Source organism: Suillus subaureus, assembly GCF_016647635.1.
Source record: "Suillus subaureus strain MN1 chromosome Unknown BJ212scaffold_28, whole genome shotgun sequence".
NCBI classification, from domain to species: domain Eukaryota; kingdom Fungi; phylum Basidiomycota; class Agaricomycetes; order Boletales; family Suillaceae; genus Suillus; species Suillus subaureus.
In genome coordinates, this window is record NW_024538584.1 from 531520 (window position 1) to 559508 (window position 27989).

The 27989-nt window shown below is 46.3% G+C and overlaps 7 protein-coding genes across 7 annotated transcripts; 4 read left to right on the forward strand and 3 right to left on the reverse strand.

The window, feature by feature from the left end:
- The first annotated feature begins 1780 nt into the window (after positions 1-1780).
- BJ212DRAFT_1373857 (uncharacterized protein) lies at positions 1781-3223 on the forward strand. Its single transcript, XM_041336380.1, has 6 exons — positions 1781-1855; positions 1923-2150; positions 2226-2383; positions 2448-2531; positions 2585-2617; positions 2687-3223. Exons 3-6 carry the CDS (start codon positions 2248-2250, stop codon positions 2980-2982), a joined length of 549 nt encoding a protein of 182 aa, XP_041190302.1. The 5' UTR covers positions 1781-1855; positions 1923-2150; positions 2226-2247; the 3' UTR covers positions 2983-3223.
- A 1090-nt stretch (positions 3224-4313) lies between these two features.
- Positions 4314-6473, reverse strand: BJ212DRAFT_1301886 (uncharacterized protein; the record flags this gene model as incomplete). Its single annotated transcript, XM_041333189.1, has 9 exons — positions 4314-4404; positions 4463-4632; positions 4682-4876; positions 4979-5125; positions 5186-5518; positions 5630-5749; positions 5807-5994; positions 6048-6123; positions 6357-6473. 9 exons carry the CDS (start codon positions 6471-6473, stop codon positions 4314-4316), a joined length of 1437 nt encoding a protein of 478 aa, XP_041190303.1.
- A 1171-nt stretch (positions 6474-7644) lies between these two features.
- BJ212DRAFT_1448363 (uncharacterized protein) lies at positions 7645-10615 on the forward strand (the record flags this gene model as incomplete). The annotated part of the gene is made up of 5 exons (XM_041338532.1): positions 7645-7899; positions 7936-8115; positions 8171-8458; positions 8520-10200; positions 10260-10615. The coding sequence occupies 5 exons, from the start codon at positions 7645-7647 to the stop codon at positions 10613-10615; spliced, it is 2760 nt and encodes a 919-aa protein (XP_041190304.1).
- A 358-nt stretch (positions 10616-10973) lies between these two features.
- Positions 10974-12146, reverse strand: BJ212DRAFT_1579052 (uncharacterized protein). Its single transcript, XM_041342233.1, has 5 exons — positions 11612-12146; positions 11544-11560; positions 11475-11486; positions 11357-11419; positions 10974-11295 (listed from the first exon to the last, which is right to left on the reverse strand). The coding sequence occupies exons 1-4, from the start codon at positions 11688-11690 to the stop codon at positions 11357-11359; spliced, it is 171 nt and encodes a 56-aa protein (XP_041190305.1). The 5' UTR covers positions 11691-12146; the 3' UTR covers positions 10974-11295.
- Positions 12147-12632: 486 nt separating this feature from the next.
- BJ212DRAFT_1277249 (uncharacterized protein) lies at positions 12633-14796 on the reverse strand (the record flags this gene model as incomplete). Its single annotated transcript, XM_041331347.1, has 8 exons — positions 12633-13159; positions 13207-13326; positions 13387-13813; positions 13866-14011; positions 14062-14089; positions 14140-14304; positions 14362-14504; positions 14553-14796. The coding sequence occupies 8 exons, from the start codon at positions 14794-14796 to the stop codon at positions 12633-12635; spliced, it is 1800 nt and encodes a 599-aa protein (XP_041190306.1).
- Positions 14797-14946: 150 nt separating this feature from the next.
- On the forward strand, positions 14947-16481 carry BJ212DRAFT_1483591 (uncharacterized protein; the record flags this gene model as incomplete). Its single annotated transcript, XM_041340639.1, has 6 exons — positions 14947-15000; positions 15049-15232; positions 15291-15654; positions 15711-15973; positions 16020-16169; positions 16225-16481. 6 exons carry the CDS (start codon positions 14947-14949, stop codon positions 16479-16481), a joined length of 1272 nt encoding a protein of 423 aa, XP_041190307.1.
- Positions 16482-22408: 5927 nt separating this feature from the next.
- Positions 22409-23166, forward strand: BJ212DRAFT_1301890 (uncharacterized protein; the record flags this gene model as incomplete). Its single annotated transcript, XM_041333190.1, has 2 exons — positions 22409-22686; positions 22740-23166. The coding sequence occupies 2 exons, from the start codon at positions 22409-22411 to the stop codon at positions 23164-23166; spliced, it is 705 nt and encodes a 234-aa protein (XP_041190308.1).
- Positions 23167-27989: the final 4823 nt, after the last annotated feature.

Genomic DNA, 27989 nt, shown 5'->3' on the forward strand with positions numbered 1-27989 from the left:
GTAGCCACTGCTGACAAGCTAGTTGAAGATGATTTCTCAGTCACGTCACGCACCTTCATGGCATCGTATTCGCCTTTCCGAATGCACGATCTAGAGCATCAACATGAAAATTCTGAAGACGCTATTCTCTACCCCAGCAAACACATCATCTCCGAGCACCGCACCATAGACCTCCCGTCTAAATGGCCAGCTTGGGCCGCACTGGGACAATATCCTTTGTGCATATGCATTGTATACCATCGCCTCTGCCTGTGTTTGCGGGTGGGATGGTGCCCACGAGTTCAACGTTAGCCAATCCAGTTTTCAGGTCTGGAATTGGTCAGCGACCTTCGGCAACAGCAAAAGGGTGCGTAGATTCAGTGATCATTCACACTGTGTCATGGACAGACCTCACAGGTGCAAGCAGCACTAAGGATGTACTTTCCAAGTCCCATGATACGGTGAACAAAGCCTTACCTGACAAAAAAAACTCGTGCGTCATGCTCAGCTACAGCATAGGTGAATCTCCGTGACCTGAAGCTTACCAAGGTCATTCTTATTGTTCCAGGACTCGATGTTCTACCAGTGGCACCCCGGCCCATTCAAATCCAACTCTTGCTACATCGACAGCGTCGTTCCCACTCCCGAAGATGATCTTACGGCCAACAAGTCCTATACCTCATCTAGCTCCCTCGCCAAGATCCAAATTTAGAATTTTACAACTCTTGCTGAGGGCATAATGAGCCTCAGCTGGAACACAAGACCCCAACGAATTGCACTGTCGGACTCGCGTTCCTTGTTGAGAAAGCGAAGATCGAGCAGCTACATCTCGAAGATAGCTGGCAGTTGAAGATACCAACGCAATTCTCGTGTGGTGACTCGGAAAAAGCGACCGTTAGCATCGAGGTTACCCGCGATGGTTGTAAACTTGAATTCCAGCAATTATTCTTAGTTCATTCGTTGTGACTCGTGCGGCTGTATTGAACACAGGTTTGAAGTACCAGATTGATCTCTTGCGTAGCTTTCGACCTGATGGAGATAGAATAGCGAGCTTTGTTAAGGCTTAACATTTAATTCAATAAGGGAGCTCACACCTGGGACTTGAGCTGCTTAGTGCTATGCATATGGTTTATGCTTGTCCGTGGTTATGCTCACACTATTACTCAGTAGATATCCATTTGTACGCGGGTATAAACAAACCAAAATACGTGAACCGTGGTCGAGTGCTGCTCTCAAGTGGCAGCAAGTGCCCCTCTGTCAGTAGATTAATGATCATCCGGGTCTCGTTAATGCCACGAGAAAGAAGGATCCGTCGCCCCTCCCATTCTCGATCTCCGAATCCACTGGTCCGCGGATATGACGTGGACCTTACTGTCAGAGGTCGAGAAAAATGAGAACAGACTTACTTTACTCGAGAAGCGGGACAAGGATGTAAGTACTATTTACCTTCATATCTGCGTTGATTTTCTGACCATACAATAGAATACATCCGGTGATAGCAAGATTTCAACTCATTGGATCTGTCGTGCTGCAAGACAGCTACAAGCTGAGAGCTCAACCCGACCTTGTTTGTAGTAGTCACGCGAGATCCCCGAGGCCAGATAAATGACATCGTGTACCAACTTGCAACTTACTTGACCATTTCGAAGGTTTCTCAACAGTTTCTGTGCGGAAGTACTACGCTTCGAAGAAGCTTCCTGAAAAGTAGACGTAACCACTTGGGAGGGTTGGTACGTTCAACTGACACTGATTCGGAATAGGGAGGCTGACGGCAGAACTATCAAGTACTCCCTGCAATCGAGTTCTACATCAGACTGATGGCTGGTAGGCAGAATTCACGAGTTCTGCCATCAACACTAGTTCAATCACCCGTGAAGTAGGTGTGACTCCGCTGTCGTGGCCCTGTCGTGGCCCTGGACATACTTCACATCATTTATCACCAGGATTTATTTCGTTCAATTATGCGAGCATCGGACGCACAGGTAGATGGGGACTCGAGGCAACAGATCGGTGTTGTCGAAGGTCCGGCAGTTTTTTCAAGCAAGTACAACTCACACAGAAGGGTTCTGCTGACACGTACCATAAAGTAAAGCAACCCGACTTGTGACACGCTATTTTTCGCGCCTGCCAGCAACGGCTCAAGCTATAGTTCTCAATACTAGTAGTTTCTGGTAAGTTGAGCATGTAATACTAATAGCTGTCTTCTGCAGCATATGTATATTCAGTGACCTGAACTTTTCTCTTAGAGCACGTCCAGCGACAAACTCAATGCTTCACAGCTTCAAACTTCGACTGTCAGACGTGCTGCGCGTATTTGGGACTAGTGCTTTCGTCATTAGCATCATTTTAAACATCTTCGCCATGCTGCGCTTGCAACACAAGTCTGTCGATGATAGACAGTACAGTATGTCAGGGTTGTCTTTACAAACAGCCACACGAGTTCATCTCACTCAGCATATTTGATGCAGCTTACATTGGTGATGATCATCCGATCGAATTACCCCTTGACTTGGAAATCGCCGCATTGACGTTTGAAGACTCAAAGTATTACAGTACATCAGGGCTCACAGCCTGGTCGGAGTGGAATTTGCTCGATCATTTCCAGAAGGCCACGGATTCGTGCGTCTGGGACCAAATGGTAAGTAATCATTCACCCCATTTTTGCCAATACATGAGTCAGACGCTTGCCGTTCCCATATTCTATTAGGGCGACTGTTTGGTGTCTCGATGTTTCACCAGATTCATTGTCTACAAATGATCCGGCTAGCCCTTATTAACGGGCCCAGTGACCATAGTGGGCACTGCCTTAACTTCTTGCGACAGGCCATTCTTTGCAATTCTGATACTACCCTTGATCCAGTCTACATTGATGGATCGATGATAGGCTCAGACGGTTTGGGTGTGACGCATATATGTCGAGATTGGTCACAGGTTTATGCATACATTAAGGAGAACCAGAGGGGTTCTGTGTGGGCAGAGCACAAGACAGAGATGCAATCATAACGCGAAGTCAAGTGGGAGGATATGGGCTAGCTCGTACCAACGATGGATGGGATCGGCTCGGTAAATACTTACTTACAAGCGATCCGCTCGCCTGCGGACGGTTAGGCCTTTTATTTTCTTGCTCACACAGATCTCTACAGTAGTAACGAAGAGTAAACTACATTCACGGTATCCCTTTCCTCATTTGTGGGTGACCACATTGTTCGAATGTCGCGACGATTTCGAACTCTCGACAGTGCCGTGTACAGTTGACCATATGCAAATGCATCAGTGCGAAGGTCAAGTTCTGCACGCCAGAGAGTGAGACTTTGCGAGCCTTTGAACGTCGTTGCATATGCAGGCTGCAGCGGAAATTGTTTTCGGTTGAGCACGCGGGATTAAAGGAGAATGTGATGCAAGGAAGGCAATGGACTCCGCCCGTGTGTGGAATTTGCATTTCGACGAAGCGTCTGCGCAGAGCAGTGATTCGGAGGCACGCATTTCGTACTAACCCCCACTAACATATTGCGTTAACTTTGAGGTCTAGCCGATGCGGAGGGGTACTCGGATGGGTCAGCATTGCGGCGTTTGTGAGGGAGCCTTTCCTTTGGTACGTCTGAACTGAAGTAATATTCAATTGTTTTTCGCATTAGCATGTGCGAACAGACATCGGAAGATTCTTACCATAATCTCCTGGCAGTGCTTCGAGCACAATGTCGCTGAATTGTCCATGAACATGTTGCGCGATGATAGGAAGGCACACTGCATCAGGAAAACCCTCCCTCGACAAATTATGTTAAATAACAATAAATGTCGATAATTTCTGACTATTATCAGACATTATCAGCCTTAGGAAGGTTATGGCGCATAGAAGTACTTTTTTACCCCCTCGAGAGTAATGTATAATTGTCAATAATTAGTTGATATCACAAGCAATTAGAGTGAAATTCAGAAAGAATATGTTGAATCACGAAGCGGAAATCAAGCATTTCAGACGGTGTTACAATAAAAAGAATAGCATTTGATTAAAAGACATATACAAAGTAACTAGAAACACGGGGACAAGCTGACGGAGACCAGGGTATATGAAAACGAGTGATCAACAAATCTGGGAGCAAACTGACGGAGACCAGGGTATATGAAAGGAGTGACCAACAAATCTGGGAGCAAGCTGACGGAGACCAGGGTATATGAAAACGAGTGATCAACAAATCTGGGAGCAAACTGACAGAGACCAGGGTATATGAAAGGAGTGACCAACAAATCTGGGAGCAAGCTGACGGAGACCAGGGTATATGAAAGGAGTGATCAAACAAATCTGCACTATTCACAGATCAGCACCATACTAGAAGCTAATCCTCACCCATGCCATCAAGGTCCAGTAGCGCCAACGCCTTTCGATGCTCATCAGCCTGATTATCGCCACCCTTTCGTTTCAAGGCCCTGCCAGTAGTGTCAATACCCAAGTCAAAGTAGCACCATGCATACTAGCGAAACTTACTGAACAGACTCATAGATGTCCGCCATCATGCAGTGAAACTTCTTAGGCACGTCCTTCTTCAGATCCTCGAGGAACTTCACATGAAACATATAAGTTTCGCTGAATTGATTCCCCGTGAAGTTGAACTTCCCTGGGGAACCAAGCGTCTTCCAAAACAGGGCTGCATAGATCTTGAAGACGAGTTAGCACTGCGCAAAGAGATAAATAGAAGGACATTACTGCCGTCGCAACCAGCGCCAGCAATGGCACAGGCATTTCGGGGTGTTTGGCTTTGTTGCTGGCAATTTCGATGAAGCGCTCTGCGAATTTGACGCCGATGGACTTCGGGCCATTGAAGATTCCAGTATGCAGTAGAAAGATAACAAGTTCACCCTGGTAGGGTTTGTTTCCCCTAGGCGAGGGATTGTCATTGGACTGTTGAAGAAATAAAAGTTAGTTAGATATGTAGGAATACGATAAAGAACCCGCTTCTGAGTGTGAAGAACTTAGCGAGTGGCAAAGAATAGTACAACTTACATCAAACTTCAAAGAATATGAATACGCGTGTTGCTCCATAAGTTTTTTCGCCTTCACTGCGCTCTGGCCGAGACAGAAGTAGCCATTGATGTTGGCGCATGCAACCTCTTTCAGGTCACGGCGTAATAACGGGATGCGAGGCTCCACCTTGAGTAATTGAACATAGTTAGAAAAAAGGAAAACTGCAATGAGCATTACAAGACATACCAGGTTACCAAGCTGAGTCGCATACTGTGTGTCTTCTTGAAGACGTTGTTTGATGGCATGCGCACCACTTTTCTTGGCCACTGTAAGCAAGGACTGGAGCGCGACTTGATTTTTATCGACGAGTTCGGGATATGCATTGACGAAAATGAGGTGGCCCTTGGCATCCATAATTGCATCCCAGACTACTCGGCGAGTCTCTTGATTTTGATCAAGTAGTTTCACCTTCCCAGTCTCATATTGAATGAGACAAGCAGCACTCTTGGGCGCAGGTGTGGCGGAGGTGACTGTAGTGCCTCCAATGTCACTAGAGTAGGGCTCTTCGGATCCCCCACACTGAGTAGTAGTTTCATCAGTAGGCTCAGAACCATCATTGTTGCGCCAGGTTGGAATCTAGTAATGTTCACTGGATGATCGTCATGTGAGAACTGTTTATTTCGGACTCACCTCAGCTGCTTGTTTGCGATCTCGAGCAGATTGACCAGACTGAGATTTGCTCTTGCTGCGTGATTGAACATTGTGCGGCTTCATCTTTTTGTCACCCGAGTTGGTGACAAATGAAGGGACCTTCAATATCATTGTGAGTGATGGCAACTGGCGCAGCTTAAGTAACCAATCGCTGACCTCATCGGCGAGCCTCATGGCAGTAGTCTCTTGTTCCTCGCCTTCACTCTCCTCGTCAGCATCCGAGTCTTGACCATTCTTACCGTCAACCTGTGTATCAGAGTCGAGCTCATCAGAGTTGAACAATGTACTGGCATTGACATCCAGCATCGCATATGTGCAACGAAGCTTGTGAGGTCGATACAAGCCTGCGCACTAGCATGAGTAAGACTTCCTTATCCGCATCTAGATAATCACTGACCTCGAGGTGTTTTAGGCTCCAAGTCCTCATCACCGGCACTTGATTCCTCATTGTGTTCATCATCCACAAAGGTATGCTGTCACTCTAATGTTGTATACCGTTACTAATTTAGTGCTAATCTATGACTCATAAAATTAGTGATTCACTCGTCTTCAAAGGCAGGCTCTTGTCACTGCGAGCGGCTACATCTGTGTTGGTGATTTTCCTCTGTTTCCGATGGTTGCTGCCAGCACCCGAACTTCCTAGTTGAGTTGCCGGAGAAGCTTGATGAACTTTTCTGGTCGATTTCGGCAACCAAACTGCACTTACAGGTGAGCATTGAACATCAATATTGGCATATCGTATTGCTTGCTCACCAGCGTTTTCCATAGCTTTTTTCTTGGCGTTTCGAGCCTCTATCGATGCCTGAAGGTGAGAAGCAGGCATCTCTGAGTCTGCTGATGGCCACTCACCACGAGAATTAATAGGTGTGGACATTGTACACTAGATCGAAAGGGCAGGGACGACTTAACGGTAAAGGAGTGTGAAGATGAGAGAGTGGGAGGAAGTTTGTGAAGATGAGAGAGTGGGAGGAAGTTGAAAAGTTTGAGGGCACCGTCAAATTTTTAGTGCATTTCAACGGCGGAGGCTGTTCAACTTTACAAGCCCTGACTTTAGTTCTCGTGAGCTCATCTGTTTTTTTTTTTTTTACCTCAGACTGACCCTCAAATGTTTTAGTATCAATTTACTAGCTTGGCTGTCGCACCGGCACTGTTTCTATCCCCCAACCCCCATCTCAGTTTCGTTTGACCTACCGAATAAACCTCCCCCGACCCCATCTCAGTCGTATCCCCCGACCCCATCTCAGTCGTCATACCCACCGACCCCATCTCAGTCGTACCCACTATCCCCCGACCCCATCTCAGTCGTCGTACCTACCGACCCCATCTCAGTCGTACCCACCGTCAGCCATCAGTCGTCTCTCAGTTTCTATCCCCCGACCTCATCTCAGTCGTATCCACCGACCCCATCTCAGTCGTCTACCCACCGACCCCATCTCAGTCGTATCCACCGACCCCATCTCAGTCGTCTACCCACCGACCCCATCTCAGTCGTCTACCTCTGATCCCATCTCAGTCGTATCCCCCAACCACCCACCGACCCCATCTCAGTCGTCTACCCCCGATCCCATCTCAGTCGTATCCCCCAACCCCATCTCAGTCATCTACCTAACAGTTTCTACCACCGACCCCATCTCAGTCGTATCCCCCGACCCCATCTCAGTCATATCCCCTGACTCCATCTCAGTCATATCCCCCGACCCCATCTCAGTCATCTACCCCATCTCAGTCGTCATCCCCCGACCCCATCTCAGTCGTCTACCCCCGATCCCATCTCAGTCGTCATATCCCCCAACCCCATCTCAGAAATGTCGACAAAATGCCCTGCCTGTGCCCGCGACAATCTTACTGTTATTGGCCTCAGTCAACACCTTGCTAAGAGCTGTGATCCCCATTGTCATGCACTGTACCAGCAATCACATACTCGTGTCAATTTGGACGAACCTCTCGATGAACCTTGCGACAAGTCTGAGGTGCCTGAGGGACCACATGTCAATATGTATGAGGAAGAAATGCAGGACTTCGAAGACGAAGTCCTGCAATCATTTGCCGAGCATGATGGAAATGGTGAGCATGATGGAAATAGCAGTGACAAGGAAGATGGTAGGGAGGAGTTAGAATGGGAGCCACCAGTGCAGGAGGATGAGGGATGGGCAGGGGTGGAAGTAGATGATCCTATGGACCACAACAACAGCAGTATCGACCGCGAAACGCGCCACCAGATTGAACGGCAAATCGCAGATCACAATAGAGTCATCGAGTCTTATCCTGATCGTTGAGCAGGACAGCCTATCGCCCAAGCTGAAATTCGAAATGTGAATGCTACATATGCTTCCAGTATCAACAACTTGAACGCGGAAAATCCTTATGCTCCGTTCACCTCTCAAATGGACTGGGAGGTTGCGCAATGGGCAAAGTTACGTGGCCCGAGCTCAACAGCATTTTCGGACTTGCTTAGTATTGATGGTGTAGGTTGTTTGTTTTAAGATTCACGGACTGAAAGTGACTTATGTTTATTCACAGGTTAGTGAACGCCTTGGTCTGTCTTACAAAAACGCAAGGGAGCTTAATAGTATCATCGACACGCAACTTCCTGGTCGTCCGAGGTTTCGTCGTGAACAGGTCGTTGTTGCGGGCGAAGCATTTGATATTTTCTACCGTGACATACTTGAATGTATCAAGGATCTCTACGGCAACCCAGACTTTGCTGACTTTCTTGTGTTTGCACCAGGACGCCATTACACAGACACAGATAAAACAGTTCGGTATTTTGGCGACATGCACACAGGTAAATGGTGGTGGAGTACTCAGGTGAGCTCACACAGATTCATATCGCTTGCTCAATCATTGAATTAACCTTGATATTGAACAGAAAAAGCTCGACAAACAGCGGCCAGGGGCAACTATCGTTCCCGTCATCATTTCGACTGATAAAACACAAGTCACTGTGTTCCGTAACAAAACCGCATACCCTGTCTACCTTACTATCGGTAATATACCGAAAGAGATTCGTCGAAAACCGTCCCGACGCACACAAATCCTTCTCGGGTATCTTCCCACCACACGCCTTGAGCATATAACCAACAAGGCTTCACGTCGCAGAAGTGCTGCAAACCTTTATCATGCTTGCATGTCTCGTATCTTGTCACCGCTGGAAAAAGCTGGTCTCGATGGTCTAGTGATGCAAAGTGGGGATGGCGTCTCGCGCCATTGTCATCCTCTCTTCGCTTGCTTTGTTGGCGATTACCCCGAACAACTATTGGCTACTGGTATCAAGACTACAGAATGCCCGAAGTGTGATATCCCACCTGACGAGCTTGAGAGTAGCACAACTCCCTTCGAAATACGCGATTTCGATGCTGTTCTTGAAGCACTCACCACAATCGACGTTGGAGCCCTTGAATTTGTTCAGGCATGTCGCGAGGCAGGAATCAAGCCCATTGTCCACCCGTTTTGGGAAAAACTACCCTACGTCAACATTTTCCAAGCTGTTACACCCGACGTCCTCCACCAATTGTATCAAGGACTCGTTAAACACCTTCTCAATTGGCTGGCAGAGGCATGTGGATCAGCCGAGATTGATGCACGGTGTCGAAGGCTACCGCCAAACCACCAGATCCGTTTATTTATGAAAGGAATTACTAGCCTCTCTCATCTCAGTGGCACGGAACATGCCCAGATATGCCGTTTTCTCCTTGGCATAATTATCGACATACGACTTCCTGGCAATCTAGATCCAGCTCGTCTTTTGCGAGCTGTTCGTGGCCTCCTTGATTTCTTGTACCTGGCACAGTATCCGTGTCACAGTTCCGATACATTGTCTCTGCTCGATGAAGCTCTCGCCCTCTTTCATGACAACAAGCAAATTTTTGTGGACCTCGGTATTCGCAATAATTTCAATCTTCCGAAACTTCACGCAACTCGGCACTACACATCTATGATTCGTTTGTATGGCACCACAGATAACTATAACACGGAGTACACGGAACGTCTTCATATAGACTTTACAAAAGATGCCTATCGTGCCACTAACCACAAGGATGAGTTTGTGCAGATGACTCGGTGGCTCGAGCGCAAAGAAAAGATCGTGCGCCATGATAAATTTATTCGGTGGCAACTCAACATCAATCCCTTTACCCACCATCCTCATCCACCCGACTTGTCTTTTCGCCGCACTCAAACCTTAACGAAGCACCCAAGCGCAAAAGCAGTCCCAATCCAAAGATTGATTTCAGACTATGGAGCCATCTACTTTCATGAAGCTCTTGCTCGGTATATTGCCCAGCAAAACCATCTCAACGAAACCCTTTCCCGTCAACGTCTTGAAGACCTGGCTGCAAATGTCATTCTGCCATTTCGTTCAGTCGCTGTCCACCACAAGATCAAGTGGGTCTCCGTCGACGCTCAAGGACATGGTGATCCATGTGTCACCATTGATAGTGTCCACGCTAGGCCTGGTCACGCTGGAAGCTCTCAACGAGATGATGCAGTGCCTGCGCGTTTTGATACTGCGCTTGTCAATGATGGTACTGGTGATTCTGTGGGTGTCAAAGGTAAGCTCAATATTGACTGGGTCTTACTAGTTTTACTTATTCAACAAATAAATATTCAGGCTACCGCATTGGTCAGATTCGCACCATATTCTCTATCCAACGACGAGATGCGCTGTCATTGTTCCCTCCAACGTCCCAACCTCCAAAACACCTTGCTTACATTGAATGGTTCACCCCGTTTTCTTCAATGCCGGACTCGCGTCATGGTATGTACAAAATTTCTCGTTTCATTCATTCGGGCGAGAGAGTTGCTAGCATAATCCCTGTTTCGAACATTGCTCGCAGTGTGCATCTTATACCAAAGTTTGGACCAGTCGCACCTCGTCACTGGACAAGCAACACTGTCCTCGAAGAATGTGATACTTTTTTCGTTAATTGTTATATTGATAGGCATAGTTTTGTGGCCCTTAGATAGCGCTGTATAATGCTGCATAATTTTTTCTATGTTATGAAGGCTAGGACATTTATGTACGTCTAGCTCTAAAATATGGCAGTTTATCTGCTTTGTTGAAATTCTCTCTAATTTATCCTAAGTTAGCACGGGAGGTTTTTCCTGATGTGTATACATTCCTCGGGATCTGCGAGTAATGACGGCCAACAACTTGTCTTTATATCATAAAAAGCGATAGACGTCGACGCAATACAGCTCGAGAGCGGTTTCATCACCTGCCACTGTGGTAATCAGGCGAGCATTGATGAAATGAACTGAGAACTCCGTCATCGGCCGGTGCAGCTCTACCGCCGAAAGTGAAAACGGAGGCAGGAATATCACTGGCACTTATATAAATAGACTACATCTGCTTACAATATGTAGATGTTTGGAAGAAGTTGTTCAGAGGCGTACAAAACTCGAAACTGTCAAACTGATATAAACGAATTTCAACATTTCTACTATGACAAACACATGAGTCAAAACTTTCGGAATAATCGAGTGTGCCTGTCACATCACTGGTGTAAAGTTCGACAAACGAAGTGGAAAGTCAGTTCGGTCTAGTTCACACCACCAGTAGTTGTAAGCTTTTGGCCTGTGTACAAAATCAACGCCGTGAGGCTAATGCAATGGGTTTGAGGCGAAGCAAGGCTTACACGAAGCACCTGGATGTATCACATCTGAGTTCAATATGACGAGGTCAGACATAAAGCATCGAAACCTTACCTAGACAGCTGGGGTCTCGCGAGCCACCTCGGCAATAGTATTTTGAACTGTAGCGGTCTCGCCCTGCGTACAATATTAATATCGCGAGGCCAATTCATGGATTTGATACAAGGCTTACGCGAGGATAGTACTGGGTGCATTACATCTGAGGTTAACAATATAACGAGGTTTGGTACTAGGCACTTACATTATAGTTGAAGGTTGCTAATTTATCGTGAGTCAACAGGATTAGATTTTATACGAAGTCAGCCTCACTGAATGCACAGCTTGTAGCGACAAAAGCTGTCAAGGCAAGTAGAATATAGAGGAAAGAAGAGGAGAAGCGAGTGGACATGACGGTGAGTAGATCTATATCTGTTGAGAGCTGTTGGCGCTGTCTAATCTGTGACGATGCTGCTGAAGTGGGTGTTCTTGAGAAGCATACAAGCTCCAAAATGTGTGCAATTTAAGTGTTCTTCCATGAAACGTTCCGGGGAACTGTTGGAAACCTAATCAATGTTATCTGGCTGTCAATGAACACGTGCACGGTGGAATCAACAAGAAATTTCAGCTCCGGTGTTATTTTACCTTTCAATGTCATAGGAGACAATAATATTTTGAGATTGCTACACGGGCCATGCTCGATCCGACGCTAGGTAACCCCTTGCCACGGATTCATCATGACGTTGCTATCACAGACCAATAAAATTGTTATTGAGGAGGGATAGTATGGATGTTGTTTAAGCTCTTTGATGTCGTACCGCATCGTTAGGCACTCCCTAATATCTGCTGTGGAAGCACCTAACGACGCGGTATGACATCAAAAAGTCAATAACAGCCCTACTTGATAACAATTTTATTTATTGATGTTCAGAAACGACTCTGAATCGTTCATTGATCCATAATGACGACATCATGATGAATCCGTGGCAAGGGGTCACATAAAGTATGGCCTCGTAGCAATCTCAAAATAGCAGTCCTACTCAATTTACAATTTATTTCGTCCAGTTTATTTTCTTGACGAGCAATATAAGTTTTGATGGCAAGTAAAATGAACTGATGTAAAATTGAGTGCCTCAGTTGTGTTTTTGCAATTCATTCGAAACGGGCGTTGCAGAGCTCACATAGTACCGAACAGTCTACAGTCCTCCTCGAAATCGTTGAGTGACGCTTCGCTACTCATCATGACGTTGCTATTGTGGATCCAGCTAAGAGTCTCTAGGGACTAATTATTAGAGAGCACATTGACCCGCATTAACAGGCACCAATATGAAATCAAAGCGCACTCGATTGTTATTCATTTCCGTAAGGAGTCTAGCGAGTCTTGAAGAGTGTTGTGTATGCCTTGTGTCCACACCCCAAGCTCTTTCTCCAACGACACCACTGTTTCGCGAATATTTCTTCCGAGCTCACCGCCGTCGTTGTTTCTGCCAAAACCAATAATCAGTTCGTGTCTCGCACGTACTAGTGTTTCGTATGCAGCTTTGAGTCGTGAAGGGCCGGATGGTGGGAACGCGATGTTTGTGGGTAGTGACGTGACAGGATGGGGTTCATCAACGGCCAAAAGCTTCCCGAACTCCGCGAGGGCGACGGCACGCACAGGGTGGCCATCACAGAGAATGGCAGATAGCCCCATATAGTGCTTAGCTGCAGTACGGATTGTCTCGTCTAGCAGTTCTTGTGCTATGTTTGCCGACAACGAAGACAAGAGAAATGATTTATGGAGTCCTATCAAGGCCAATAGCGGGTGACAGGATGGCGTCAGGCCGGCAGACACAAGTATCGGAATAATGTTGGTCGTCAGTTGTAAGGCCTTATCATGATCTGTAAAGAAATATAAATATCTTTCCTGCGCAACATGGAGGACGAACCCGTGTTTTGAATGGAAGTTGCCTTCGCCAATGCTTCTTGTCCAATACGAAGCGCGTCCATGATAAATCCAGGTGTAGCCACAACTGCATGACATTTCTCGCATTGATATGTCTCATTTTCTGTTAGGAATCCAGTGTATGAACGACCAAGATTTCAAGTAAAGCTCCGACTGTCCTCACCATCACTAGGAGCAGGACACATCCCTCCACACGACTTTGGACACCATATAGATTCACGAGGATCTATTTTGTTGCCGTCGTGACATAGCTCACACTGGCATGTGAAGTCATACGTCTCCTCCAACGCAGCCTGCCTTAGAGAACGAGGTAGGGTGGTGTCGATATAGGAGGTCAAAATCTGATAGTAATCGCTGGTTAGTGAAAGCGCTTCGAGAAAGTGGTTTATACTCGCCTCCTCATTGGGTGAAATGTCTCTAAGAGCAATGACTTGCATCTGCGGCTCCTCCGCAGGATTTCGAGAAGACCGAGGAAAAACTATGACTGCACCGGGATCACAAGAATGGTTGAAAAGTGCAACAAGTGGCGAGACCGACACCCCCACTGGTGTCAATGAGGGTGAAGTTAATGCGAAAGTATTCGTCACAAACTGCCAGGTACTAAGCATGCGATGCCTAAATGATTTGATGACCAGTGCTTACTCTTGAAATTAAATCAGCAAGGTCGCCCGCAGATACAATGCCAAACTCCGACAGCTCTCCAGGAGAAGACAAGCCAAGATATCGAACCAGAGAGTGGGCAAGGTAAGTATTATTTTCAACGACACGAGGTTGCAAAGAATGTCGATCTAATCCCACCTCGATTATAACTTGCACTTGAATGTGACATACGACTCACGAGACTGTAATGCATCGATTTCCTTTGACTGTCGGTGCTGTTAGCGGCGTGGTTCATGAAACACAAACCCCTACCCACCCAACTACTGTCAAACCCTTCCTTCTTTTTCTGCCACAAAATTCGACCCAGGCACCTGACAGCATCACTTGGGACAGATAATTTTTTCGATGGTGCTGACTTGGCCCATTTTCTCAATGCGGAACATTCGAGTCGATGAAGTGACCAGTCATTTGTCTGACACGTCTAATACTGAGGAATTAGACCAGTGAAAAAGCTCATTATGGTATTAGTGCAACTAACTGCGTTGCAATACCGAACTGTGTGGCATTTAGTACACCTCAACAACCCCGAATTTGATGTGGTAGCACAAGAGGAGCAATGGGAGTCCAGACACCGGCTAGCAAGTGCAAATGAATACGGTCTTAGGGATATAATAACAGAACCTGTGTTGTGTAAGCGATGTGTGGTTCAAGAGTCCGATCTTTGCTAACCAGCTTTGATCAAATTCTTGGCCCATAAGCCTCTGCCTGATATTGCTGATACCCGCACCTCCACATTTTCTGGTATACCATGGTACACAGTGCCTCCATTACTGGGAGTTGATGTATTTGGATCGTCAGAAAGTGTCAGTTTTGGAATAGTTGTGGAGTGCGATTCCTCGGAATGATTTGTGGAAGTCACATACGATCTTGATGCCTTGGATTGCCTTTGATATTTAAGACTTGCAAATGACATGATGCCACCAGGAATGAGCCAGTCTGTCACAGGTCCGGCGTTGCGTCTTTCGGGAGCTTCCGCCACTGGCCATAAGGTTTAATTGCTTATGTAAATTTGTCGAGTTGTGCCACAAAAGTATAGTTCAATCGCCGAAATTCGTTTAACAAAATGGCTACCGTAGATTCAGTGTCAGTGTTCGCAGAAGGGACATTGGAAGAACAGGTATGGCTATACTTTCTTCATGAAGACTCATTCCTGATCTCTAATCAGATACAAGAGCTAGTGGATTATGCCACCCGAAGTAGCCCAGAGGATGAACGTGCTACTGCGTTGCAATCTTTTCGAGATATCATTAAGTTAAAAGAACCAGTTGAAAATGATCAGGAAAGAAGACGGAATGCATTGAACTTTGTGCTGGATCGGACTGGAGGCTTGGGCGATGGATCAGAACAAGGTGCGTCCGGGATCCTCAGCATTTTCTACAGCGAATTAGATCTGATTTTGAAATCCAGAAATCGAGGGTTACTTCAACCTTCTCTTCTCTCACCTTCTGACACTATGGCCGACCAACTCACCAGAAGTCAGACATCACGTCTCCTCGCTCCTGGGTGTTCTTGCTTCATCACCTTCCGAGCATCCATCAGTGAGGTACCGCGTATTGTCGAATTTGTTCAATACCACTCCTCGTAATTCAGCTCTCCGACTACCTATTTACACCGCGTTACTACAGCTCGCCGCCGTAAATGGAGAACTCGAGACCTTGCGTCTATCCAGAAAAGATGTCGAGCAGTGGCTACAAGAATGGGATATCTCTAGGGAAGAGCGCAGTCAGTTCCTGAAGGCCATTGTTGATGCATTCATACAATCTGGCCAGCCGTATGTATTATTCTACTTGACTGATGAGGGTTGTAGTTAATGTTTGATTCATACAGGGAGACCGCTTATCATTACACGCTTTCCTACGTTCCTTCATTACCATCCCCTTCGCCTGAAGGTCAATCTGCAGCTATCGATGCCATAGCCTTAGCACTGCGCTTGCCCTCCCTGTTCGACTTTGATCCATTGTTCAAGTTGGACGCCGTTGTTTCAGCACAAGATCATGAGCTTTTCTCGCTTCTGCAGGTGTTTTTGAACAGTGGCCTACCAGAATTCCGTTCATGGCTCGAAAGCCATCCTGCTGTTCTCGAAAAATATGGTAAGTTGATTCATTACGATTGACACCACCATTTATGGGCCTGCAGGACTCGACCAAGCACAGCTCGAGAGGAAGATCCGTCTTCTGTCATTTGCATCACTGGGTTTTGCACACGTCGGGCATGACCTGCTATATTCAGAGGTCGCATCGGTCCTGCAGATTGAATTGAGTCAAGTAGAGAAGTGGGCGATTGATGGTATGTCTCCTTGACATTTGGTCGTTTATAATTATCTCAAATAATCTTTGAACAGTGATCCGTACCGGTCTTCTTTCGGGAAAGCTCTCGCAGACGACTCAATCTCTACGCATCTACCGCTCGTCAGCGCGCACGTTTGAGCGAGAGCAATGGGAGGCATTGGAAAAGCGTCTTGTTGCGTGGAAGGCGGGCCTAGCGAGCGTGCTGGAGGTTGTTACTAGTGCACAAAAGCGCGGCAACGGTTCGGCTGTGAGTGAAGTCGTGCAGCAAGTCACGCAAGCGGGTGAGAGCGTTCAGGTTGATGCCGCGTAGCCTACATTAGTAGTTTTTTGCTCTAGTGGAGGCACGAGCACCACTGAAAACTTCATATCATGATATGCCTTTATTTAAGCTACAACGTTGAATCATTATGTTGAGACTGTATTGGTTAGTCTGACACGGGGAGTTCACTGATCATCAATCACCAACGAGAAAATCTTGCCTTTTCTTTGAAGTATTATGTAACACAAGCTCCAAATCCCGTCGTCATTTTCGAGTGCTTCCACGTCTATCTTCAAGGAAATTTACACTACAAACCTGAATTATTGTGCCTACTATCGAGATAGTGTTGGATAGTTCATTAATGGCACCAATGAGAAAAGTGGTCCAAGTATTACATTCAAAAAATACCTTCGCAATACAAGCTCCAAATGATATCATTCCTCGAGGTCGCTACCTTCAAATCGAAGCGATGGTGGACAAATAATACTATGTGCAGTGTAACTTTCCAATGCATTGAAATCTATAGTATAGGTCCTCGTCGTCGTCATCGTCCCCGTTGGTTTCCTCATCTTCATCGGTGACAAGGAGGACGAGGGTTGGGCTGAGGCCTGGTAGGAGAAAATGGGGGAAGAGATATGGGGACTGTGAATGAAGTATAGGAGAGGGGAAATAGTTGTGGATGCAAGTTCCGCTGATTAGCGCCTGAGAAGGGTACGATACCGGTACCTGTGTTTGAATGAGCCTCCGGGCGCTTCACCCCGAGCATAGGGACTGGAATACCTGGGGTAACGCCATGGAAAGAACTGGCGGCATGCGCTGGCCCGCTGCCTTCAATATACTAAGTCAGAAATAATCAAGACGGCTCTACTGGAAGATGCACCGCGAAACATAGTGAGCGAATACTGATGAAGTGATCGTCCCTGTGTACAGTGTGAATGACTGGAAGCACAGCGAAGATTGGTCCTTTGCATCTCTGGTATATCGATGGGTCATCCGGGAGTCACTGTTATGGCCTCAGCACCAGGGGTAGGGAAGAAGGGGGAAGCGATAGTGTGTGGGGAACGCGTATGTGGCTTGCTGCCATAGGTGACAGTGGATGCTGGGAAGGGTGTTGCTGAGATATACAAAAAATGAATGACGATCTTCAAATAAGGATCAACAGCGGGTCCGGTAGCAGGTGGATTATCGCTGCACATCAGCCAGCAGGCATGGAAGGTGAAAAGCTCTCAGCGATTGAGAGAAGGGCATACGAGGACCCACCTAAGGCAGGTCCAAGTAAGGTTCAAGGCCGCCTCCTGGGGCAGTCAGCCACGGATAGAGGGCGAGGGAGACAAGAAAGTAGACAAAGTGAGTATGTGCATGTATTACCACAAGGGACGGACACGAGTGAGTTGCAGGACAGGATTTGAGCCATGTTTGGAGTGCCGCCGTTGGTCATCAAAGCATAATGGGTAGAATTCCGGGCATGAGACTAGGTTTTGCAAATAAAACATGCATATCTGATAGTGTCGTAAAAGTGGAAACAAGGTTGCAACTTGCAGTGAAAAGGAGGGGCACAGCATGACGGGGAGAACGCATTTGACACCGAGCCGCCGGAAATGCGCGTGATCACGCAGCACAGCATGACACAGTTAACACCGAACCGCAGATTTGTATCATACATTGAACAGAGTCCATTAGTTAACGATTTTGATTATCAGGTTCAAAATCATGGCCAAAGCGGCTCCAGATAGGCGACTGAGCCTTCAAATTTCAAAATTCAGAGCGCAAAAACCTACAACAAATAACATTTCTAACGATCCGGGCCCGGCAAAAGAAAGGCTACTGACGAGCTCAAAGGCCAGCCACCTGCTAAGAACTCGAAAATTCCAACGCAGAGCCATGGTATCTTCGACATGGAGCTGGAAACTGACGACGGTAATTAAACTCGGATGCTCTTATGAAACTTGCAGTGCAGCATCTGATCTACGAAGTGCCTGACCGTTGTACATACTCGAAGAGTCGGGTGTTTTTGTATATCAATATACTGTTCGCTGCCAATCCATCATCATTTCTTGGAGTTGGGGACTGGCGCTTCCTAGCCCCACTACAATTAGGTTCTAGACAGGCCTTTGGTTCTGACATGATCGGCTCCTCGCTCCTCGATCAAGGCAATACTCCTCTATCAACTCGTCTCGATCCCTTTGAACTCAACAATCACCCGCACAGGGGACCCCTGGGGAGCATATGAAGATGAACTACCACGCCGGTGAGTTATTTAGTTAAATACAAAACACTCATACTCACACAATATCCCTCATCATGGCAGCCTTTGCACTGGTGATCAGAAAGGCAGAAGTAAGGACAGCCCTCACTGGCAGCCTCACTGGTAGATATCAAAGCGGTAACAACGGCAAGGACAAAGGCGAAACGCATTGTTCGTGAGGATGTAATACTAGTATGAGCTCAGATAAATCTGGAGTGGAAAGTAGGAAGACGTCTTGCCTTTACGTGCTGTATAATGTTCTTTATGTAGGAGAACTAAGTCCACCTAAAATCCTTTTTCGGGCTGATATACTTGCAATTCCAGACGATTGCCACCCTAAGGTCTACCTTGCGAAGCAAGGTCTATTGGCAATTTGGCGTGGAACAAGATATCACCTTCCGAAGCAGGTTGATGCTGGGAAGCATATTGCCACCTAATAAGATCCATCTTGTGAATTGATATCCACCGGTTTGGTGTGGAACAAAATACTACTTTGCGAAAGCCAACTCGCAACAAGGACTGATAAACTAAGTGCAGGGAACTACTAGTAGTATGGGCAATGATGGAAAAGTTCGGTCTTCACTCACCGCAACTCGACTGTTGATGAACTGAATCGATCAGATCTACGTTTGATGCTCCCAATTGAGCTTCAAGGAGCTTAAACGTTTAAACGTTTGAAAGTACTATCTCGAACGTGTTCAGGTTCACATGACTGCCAGTACTGGTGACCAATCAATGATTTCCCACGGTCCATCCAGTTCTGCTGGCGTGAGCTTGAACATTTGAAAGTACTATCTACATCTCCGAGTCGAAGCTGTTCGCGTCACCATGTCATTGCATAACTGGTAACCGGTGACCGGTAACCAAGCGTAAAATCTCAACGATTTCCCAAGGTCCATCCAGATCTGCTGGCTTGCAGAGCTTAAGCTTGAACGTTTGAACGTTTGACAGTACTAGATATCTGGATCCGGGTCGAATGTGTTCGCGTCTCTGTCATCGTAGGACATGACCGGTGTGCAATACCTTGATGGTTTCACACGGTCCATCCATGTCTGCTGGGTTACTTACCCACTTAGTTTCTTTACAGTCTCAGGCCTCACTGGGTCCTAGGCATCTGCTAGCTGTTCTTCTCTCTTCAGCGACTCGGCTTACATTGGTCCGCGGTGGCTTCATTCATTTAGTCATTAAGCTAGTCATTGGTATGTGACACTGTCTACGGCAATTTTTATTTTGAAGCATACAATTTGCTTAGTCGCCTTGTTGATGCTCTTAAGTAAGTTTTTCAAACGATCTATGCGTAGAACGCAACACTGGTAATACTGTCAAGGCTCTTATGAACTTGCTCGCTCCAAAACACAACGCTAGGGGTAACAGCACCTAGTCTAAAACCGAATCGCTGCCATTATAGGTTCGAGCAGGAAGGTGGATTAGTATAGTTTGAGTTTTGGTGTTAGAGATCAGGTATGTGTACCATCGCTCTTCCGTTATTTTACTCTACTAAACATGCTGATTGAGTCGAGTTGCCATGCCTCGCCACCACCACCGCTGCACCATCTGTGCACTCCTGCCCTCTCATGGCCAACATTTTAACTCCAGGTGCCGCACTCCTCGCAGACCTCACCGCTAACCAAGTCCTCGTCTATCTCCTATGTGATTCTTCTGTTGTGCTTCAAACCATATACTGAATGTACCCCTTCGGTCTTTACACTCTGCTCGTTGTTCCCATGGCATCACTTTGATTCTATATGTGCAGACACGCTGTATGCGCATTCTTTTTTCACGGATTGCGGACGCGTTCAGCGTTTGAACGCCGAACCGAATGTGAACCGAACGTATTGAATGCGTTCAAACACGTTCGGTCCAGCGTTCAGCAAAATCGCTGAACCGAACGCAACGTCTGGTCCAGTGGTCTGATTCCAAGGCATAACCCGTCCTCAAGGTTTATGCATGTGGGGGGCATGCGCTGTAAATGTGGTGAGATCTAGATGTGCATTTCAGCACTCCGGGGTTTCATCAACAATCAAGATCAAAAGCATTTGGAATTCGTTTTGAATGTGCCGCATACGTCGTGTCACGATCACGTCATTTTCACCCTGCCCCCCCATGAGATATTGGCTCCACATCTCAATTGCTCGTTGCTGCTGGTAGTACTGAAGTGCTTACTGATTGGTAATGGTCGCATCACAAGCACTGCGGACATGTGGTTTGCCTTCAAGGGCCTTTGCGTCGCATGACCCCTGATGGACTCAACAATATGCACTCTAGTTCCGATACTGGTGTCCCTCTATCTCCTGCAAGTGTATCATCAAAGAAAATGAACGACGCGCATACGCGGACCTCAGAGCCCAAGCCGGCTTCGCCAAGACAGTGGATTCTGCCGCTATCGTCACTGAACCTCACGAATATCGGGTCAGAGAGTACGGACCAGTGTACAAGGTGCCTCACGTCTCGAGACTGTCCAGAGTCGTACTATGGGACTCGAAGGCGATATCTCATTTCTTTGCACAGTTATCAGGTGGTGGTGCGCCCTGCAACTGACACGTTGGAAGAGGAGTGTTGTGAACCGAAATCACAAAATGTTGGAGTGATGACCTTCAAGTTGTGCTGAACTAAATCCATGTCATTCTCTCGTTTATCAGGCAACGCAAGGCCTTCAACCCTGCCTTTAAGTCAACTGCTATTTGCAGCTTGATGTCTGTCATCCACGATACCGTTCGCAAGGTCGGTCGGTCACTGATCGTTCGTCTTACATTGCACTCAAAATCTATTATAGGCAATGCTAATGGTCGTTTGGGACGGTGAGATATGATCGAATCAAGGAACTTATTACGCTGAACGATGGTATTTGTTCGCCCGATAAGTTTCAGACTCGTGAACTGACATTATCCAGAATGAATCACATCTTGTATGTAGTTCCATTCCTCTCCACCAGACTGCTGTCTTATGCAACATGCAACGTAGGCTTGATAGTATGGGCATCCTGCCCCCATAATTTCGATGCACTCCATGGAAATGACTCCGACGTCGTGCATGTCCTGAGTACCCTTAGCCCATCTACCATCTACCAACGTTTCCTACAACTCGGTCGCCCTGGCACACAATTTTCCTTCCATCCTAAAACTACCATTGCCTTGTATACAGTTCTCCCAAAAGCGAGTATACTTCCATCATTTATGCAAATAGCTGTAATAATCAGATTCAGAATTATTGCCGAAGAGGCTTTAGACGGCCAACCTTCAAAATCCAAAGCGCAAAAAACATACAACAAGTTTCGATGGCACATTCTCGAGCAAAGGTGATTCGTGATGTGCGGCATGGTCCTGGCAGCTTTGACTTTCAAAAGTACTTTTCTCGACATAAAAGTCGAGGAATTGCATTCCCAAGAATCCCAACAACTTGAAAGGCCTTGCTAGTAGAATCTGGTGCGTCACTACGTCATCAACTTATGGTCGATTCCAATGCTGATCCTTGTTTGCATTTGCAGTTCGCACCGGGGAGGGAAATGGTGCACCGGTGATTGGCCACCAATATTTCTGCCCAAGCGTATCTGTACTTGAATTGAGCCGGATAGTATCCACGTATATATCATGTACTTACAGCATACAAATGAAATGCAGAACGGGTTCCCTGAGGGCTGTTCGGAGATGCTTGCAGCGCCACCAATCTTAGTCAGCAGAAGTTTGACTTGGAGTTCATACAACTTGAATTTGCGCAATTCTTGCACGTCAAAATCATGGCTGCCATTCCTTCATTTCGAAAAAACCTGTGGCCACGCCATTGCTTGCCTTCAGCGCGTGAGCTCGTGCGCAATATAGTTGCTTCATCGACAACGCCATTGTCAACCAAGGACATTTACAATTTGGCTTTGAAACAGACAGCGATCCAAATTATCTCAGATAAGTTGCCAGAGCATAGTGTGCCGAAGAAAGAGCATCCAACTATCGTGCGTGGAATAACAAGGCAACCTTCTACTCGACCTCCCCATCCAGAGCATCCCGTACGGTCTCTACAGTGAGTTGACATTAATATAGGCCTTGGTTGACGTACTCAGTCTCATGACACAGGTATTTGAAGAGAGTGGTGCTTCCGGACCTAGTAAATTCGAAGAAGGTCGAAAAGTTCTGCACCAAGCGAACGCTCTCGCAAGCGGAAATTGACCACCGGCTTCAGACGGTGACCAAAGCTGCGCGGAAGGAACAGGCTGTATTACTCGCTGCACCGAGAAATACTTGGTTGTGGAAAATGACGACACCCCCTCCTCCACCTAAGCCCTTGCCCGCCTCTACTCTCTCGAAGTCGGAATTACTAGGATTGCCTCGGCTCACGGCAGCCGATGTAGGTGTTGGGGAAGATTGGGGTCATTTGAACAAGCGAAGGCAACGCGCGAGGAAGGAAAAGATTGAACGTGATCTGAAGTGGATGTGGACGCTGCAGGCCGCGAAGAGGGAAGCTGCACGAGAAGCATTGCAGCTTAGTGCTCCAGCTTCATAGTCTATGACATGTTGCAGAGCAATTCACTATTGTCTTCGCACTTCGCCATTACGTCCTGTCTGATTATTTCGGATCAGCACAAGAGGTTTGTTTCTTTTCTATTTGATCTCTCTAAACGGGTGAAGTGGTGTATTCGTGGCTTCATACATTCACTAGCTGCTATAATTGCTCCGGCAAATCTGCCATGGATCCTCGTCGAGTTCGTATGTCCTCTCAGTCGCGCTATCTCGAATATGTCGTTCTATCATGTCCACACATATTCGATCGCCTCAACCGAGTCTGCACGTCCAGCCATAATGGAGAATCTGCGTCCAATGAGACACAATCATCCCGTATTGGACCGAGGAATTCATGTTCGACCAGTGCCCAGTGCCCACTCATCTATTGGTTGATTCTGTTCGCAGGCTCACCACCCACAGTGAATTAGCATCTGCTACACATGACGTCACTTCCGAAAGTGCTTTTCTTCACTCGGTCTTGGGGAATTGACTTGTAAGCAGAGTTCTTCGAGACTTGCGAGAGTTTAAACTGCACACACCAAATCACGCCGATGGTATGTCGCCGCCTATGACCGTATGGTGCAAAGGAAAATTTCTCAATATTCCCCAGTGCCTGCGCGGAAGTCGACAGTGACTCGGTTGTTCCCGACGGCAGTCTGCTTCTTGATCGTCGCAAAAATTATTTTGGTCGTCGAAAATCATCATTATGAAAGGTCCGTTTTCTACCCTGCACAACTAAGGTTCTACAGTTTGCTCTGCGTTTGGTTGGTGACTACGTTCTCACTGATGGAACGGATGCGAAACTTTCCTCGAGAACGGCTTGGCAACACGTTCTATTGCTTCGCATGTTATAGATTCAAAAAATATGTACGTAGATTCAACTGATGGCTTCTCGTACACCGTTCCCGTTCTACTTGATTTCGTATGACAATTGTTGCTGCAGTCAATCAAGGTTCTGATTCAAGAACGTATATCCAGCCCGATCACCATAAAAACGCTGGATGGTGAATACCTGCACACAAAAAAAACGCTCGTTCACCAAGTCCCCCAATATGACTTACATCTCGAACGATCCTTCTAATTGGCCGTATCTCGAGTGGAGTCGTAGATACAACTATTTTATAGGTTCATCCCATGATATTGGTGATATTTCAGTGCCATTGACCGTGTTTCACAGTTGCATCCTTGACCGCGGTGGTCTATGATTGGGGTGCGCAAGATAATACTTTCAGAGGGGACCATTGATCTAAACTTTTTTCAAGTACTGACGTTCGCACAAGAGGCAAGTTGGTACCATAACCGATACAGCCATCTTGCTAAGAATGCTTTGACAGTTCGAACTGATATGGGTGAGCCAAGTCCTATATCAGAAACAAACTGGACATTGTAGTTGATTTGGGGCAGAGGCAACGCTGCTCTCTCATGAATGTTCTTTATATTTGCGTGCGTATTTGATATCATAAACGCAGTTTCCAAGTTGTGCTGACTTTACCATATGCTAGGTTCGTTACACTGGAATACTATTTTCAATGTGTGTTTTCAACGCCAACTAGATGATATCGCACTGTACTAATGAGCCATCTCTTACAACCAGCGTCTACATACTGCGTATGCATGCCTACATATGTTCGTTTCTTCTGACTAATGGCATGCAGCGAATTTCCAAATATCAATTACAGATGCAGTGGGTCTTCTTTACCGATGCCTGCCGTTCCCATTCAACTACTAACTGCACCCCTACACAGGGGTGAGTGATACTCTCCGCTAGCTTTTGCCTTCAAGTTAACGACTTTAACAGCTGTGAGTTGAATCGAAGCATTTATTTAAACAATGCATATCGTAACTGGGTTGTCAGGCAACACTGTTTGGTTCATACAGGCATGGACGCCCATCATAATCAATGCCATACTGGGAGGTGAGTACGGTACCTAATGATTTTAACTTGACTGAAATTTTTGCAAGTCATCATGACAACTCGGATACATGCTATGTACCAGGGATCCAAAAGGATACTCATCTTTCTCCTTGTAGTCTTACTGGCTTGTACGATTGCCTCTGTGATTATGGTGGTGATAGGAAACATTGGTGTTTCAGGAGGTAAGCCTAAATTATGAATGAAATCCTCAGGACTCATGCATGAATATCAGTGGAGCAAATCCTTTCTGGCATCCATCAGTGTTCCGAAAATATGAGCGCAGAGGACACGCGTCTGAATGCCGAAACTGCGGTACCCACCACTGTATGGGAGATCCTTGCCTTGTGTCTTGCAGTCTGGATCGTTATCAAGCACTTCCGTGAACTGCAAAAATCACCGACAGGGGCGAACATTAGAGACTGTTTCACGGTGTTAATGAAGAGTCATATGCTGTACTTCGTAGCGTGAGTTCAAGTGATTTTGATATCGTTACCTTGCTGAAGTTCTGGATGTGCTAGCTTTGGTGCTGTGTCTTGCTTCAACCTCGGCACACTGTCTCCAAATCTCTCGGTGCGCCGATTGGTGACTCTTACCTGCATACTGCTCATCATTTCTGAAGTCCCTCTCTGTGGGAGTCAGTTTTTATTATGGTATTGGCGAAGTTGCCCAGGCCATGCAAATGTTTGTGCTGGGACCACGTCTCATCCTTAGCCTTCGAGAATATCATGCTCAGCTTGTGGCGAGCTCCGACGAAGGAACTTACTTCACCACAATGGATTTCCATGCACATGGACACGCATCAGATGCATCAACCGGCACTGGTAGTGTGTAGCAAGGGAAACGATCAATCACTGCGCACTGTACATAGTAAAAGTTCTATTGTGTGCTATTTGGACCTTCATCATGATTGTGGCATTCTAATATAAAGGGCAATTGTGGTTGTGCTATCCTCCGAAGCACTTTACTTCAACCGCAATATTCACCTGTTGTACGACTATGTGTTATGATCTAATGACAGAAGAGAATATCCATCAACATTTCCCGATCACTACACGGTGCAGTAGTGACTTTATTATTCCCGGCAGTTCGTAAAGCTTCTTTGATCCTTGCACAGCCTTGTGTCGCCATCATGATGGATGATCAGTCTATTTCTCTGTCATACACAGCTTAGATATAGGGAAGCTCTGTAATTGGTCTGCATTGGGTTGCTAACTGCATGGCATGATATCTGACGGAAGTGATACAGAATCTCTCGAGCACGTGGTGTTGATTCTTGAAACAAGTCCCACCATGAACAGGTTTTACCGATGATGATCAAATATTCCATGCATCATCCTCAAAAATTATACTTTGATTTTATTTGAAGATTCTGAAACATTCCACTTGATTCCATTCGACGATAGTCAGTGCATGCTGCCATCAATCAGGGTTCCAATTCAAGCCACTGCAAAAGTGCTGGACTCGTGTATCTTTGTGTAAACGCCACTACTAGACATTTACCAAGTACGCCGATTCCAACATGACTTTCATATCAGATGATCCAATCTGGTGGCCGACAATCAACTGGGAACGTGGTATGAGCTATTTCATAGGTATGTGGAATGGAAAGTACGTCAGACAACATTCACTCCATCTCACTCCATCTTTGGCTGTGATTTCACAGTTGCATCTTCTACTGCAGTGGTGTATGATTGGGGTGAGCGAGCTACTCTTACTGCGGCAATCATTGATATCTACATGGTGCCCAAGCACTGACATTCGCACAAGAGGTAAGTCGACGTCATTACTGGTGCAGCTATCTCACTAAGAGTCCTTCAACAGTTTGAATTGGTCTGGGTGAGCAGTCTACATGACTTATAAGCATGACACAATCTGACGGTTAGTTCGGGGCAGAGGCAACGCTGGTCTCTTATGACTGTCCTATACATCAGTGTACGTTGATGATGTTATAAGCATAGTTGGCAAGCTGCACTGACTTCAAAATATGTTAGATTCGCTACGTTGGAATACCGGTTTATGTGTATGTTCGCAATGCTAGCAAGTTGGCAATACACTGTGCTAATAGGTGATCTCTTAGATTCTCTCTTACAATCAATGAGGGAATGCTGTGTCTGTGCCTTCACATACCCTGTATTCATCTCCTCTGATTGGTGTCATGTAGCGAGTGTCGTGTCGCTCTCAATGACAGATGCAGTATGTATCCTGCATCAATTTTTGCAATTCTCATTCAACCACTAACTGTTCTTCTGCATAGTGGTGAGTGATATTCTCAACCAGCTTGTTTCTTCACAACAACTTTGACAGCTGTGAGTTCATTTGAAGTATGAAGTCCACCAATGCACATCACTAACTGGAGTCCTTCAGGCACTACCCTTCACTTTGCACAGTCATGGATACCTGTCATTGTCAATGCTATGCTTGGTGGTGAGCTGCAACACCTCCTTTACATTGACTTCACTTAAATACTGTGCAAGCCATCATGATGACTCAGATACATGCCATGTATCAGCAATTGAAAAGATGCTCAACTTTCTCATTGTACTCTTACTGGGTTCTACAGTTGCCACTGGAGTGATGACCACAATAGGAAATAATTATGTTTCATGGGGTAAGTTTGAATAATGATCATGGGCAAAACCATTGAACTTCATGTATGAGACTCATGGACAAATAACAGAGGTGTTCATCATTTCTGGCATCTCTCAGTGTTTTGCTGAATACTACACCAACCCAGCAGCTATGCCTCTGACTCATGAGACTTTGATACCCACTCTTATTTGAGAGATCCTCGCCTTGTGTCTTGCACTATGGATTGTTATAAAACACTTCTATGAAGTGCAACAAATGCTGACAGGAGGAGACTCTTTCATCATGATGGTACTAATAAAAGGTCATGTGCTGGACTTTGT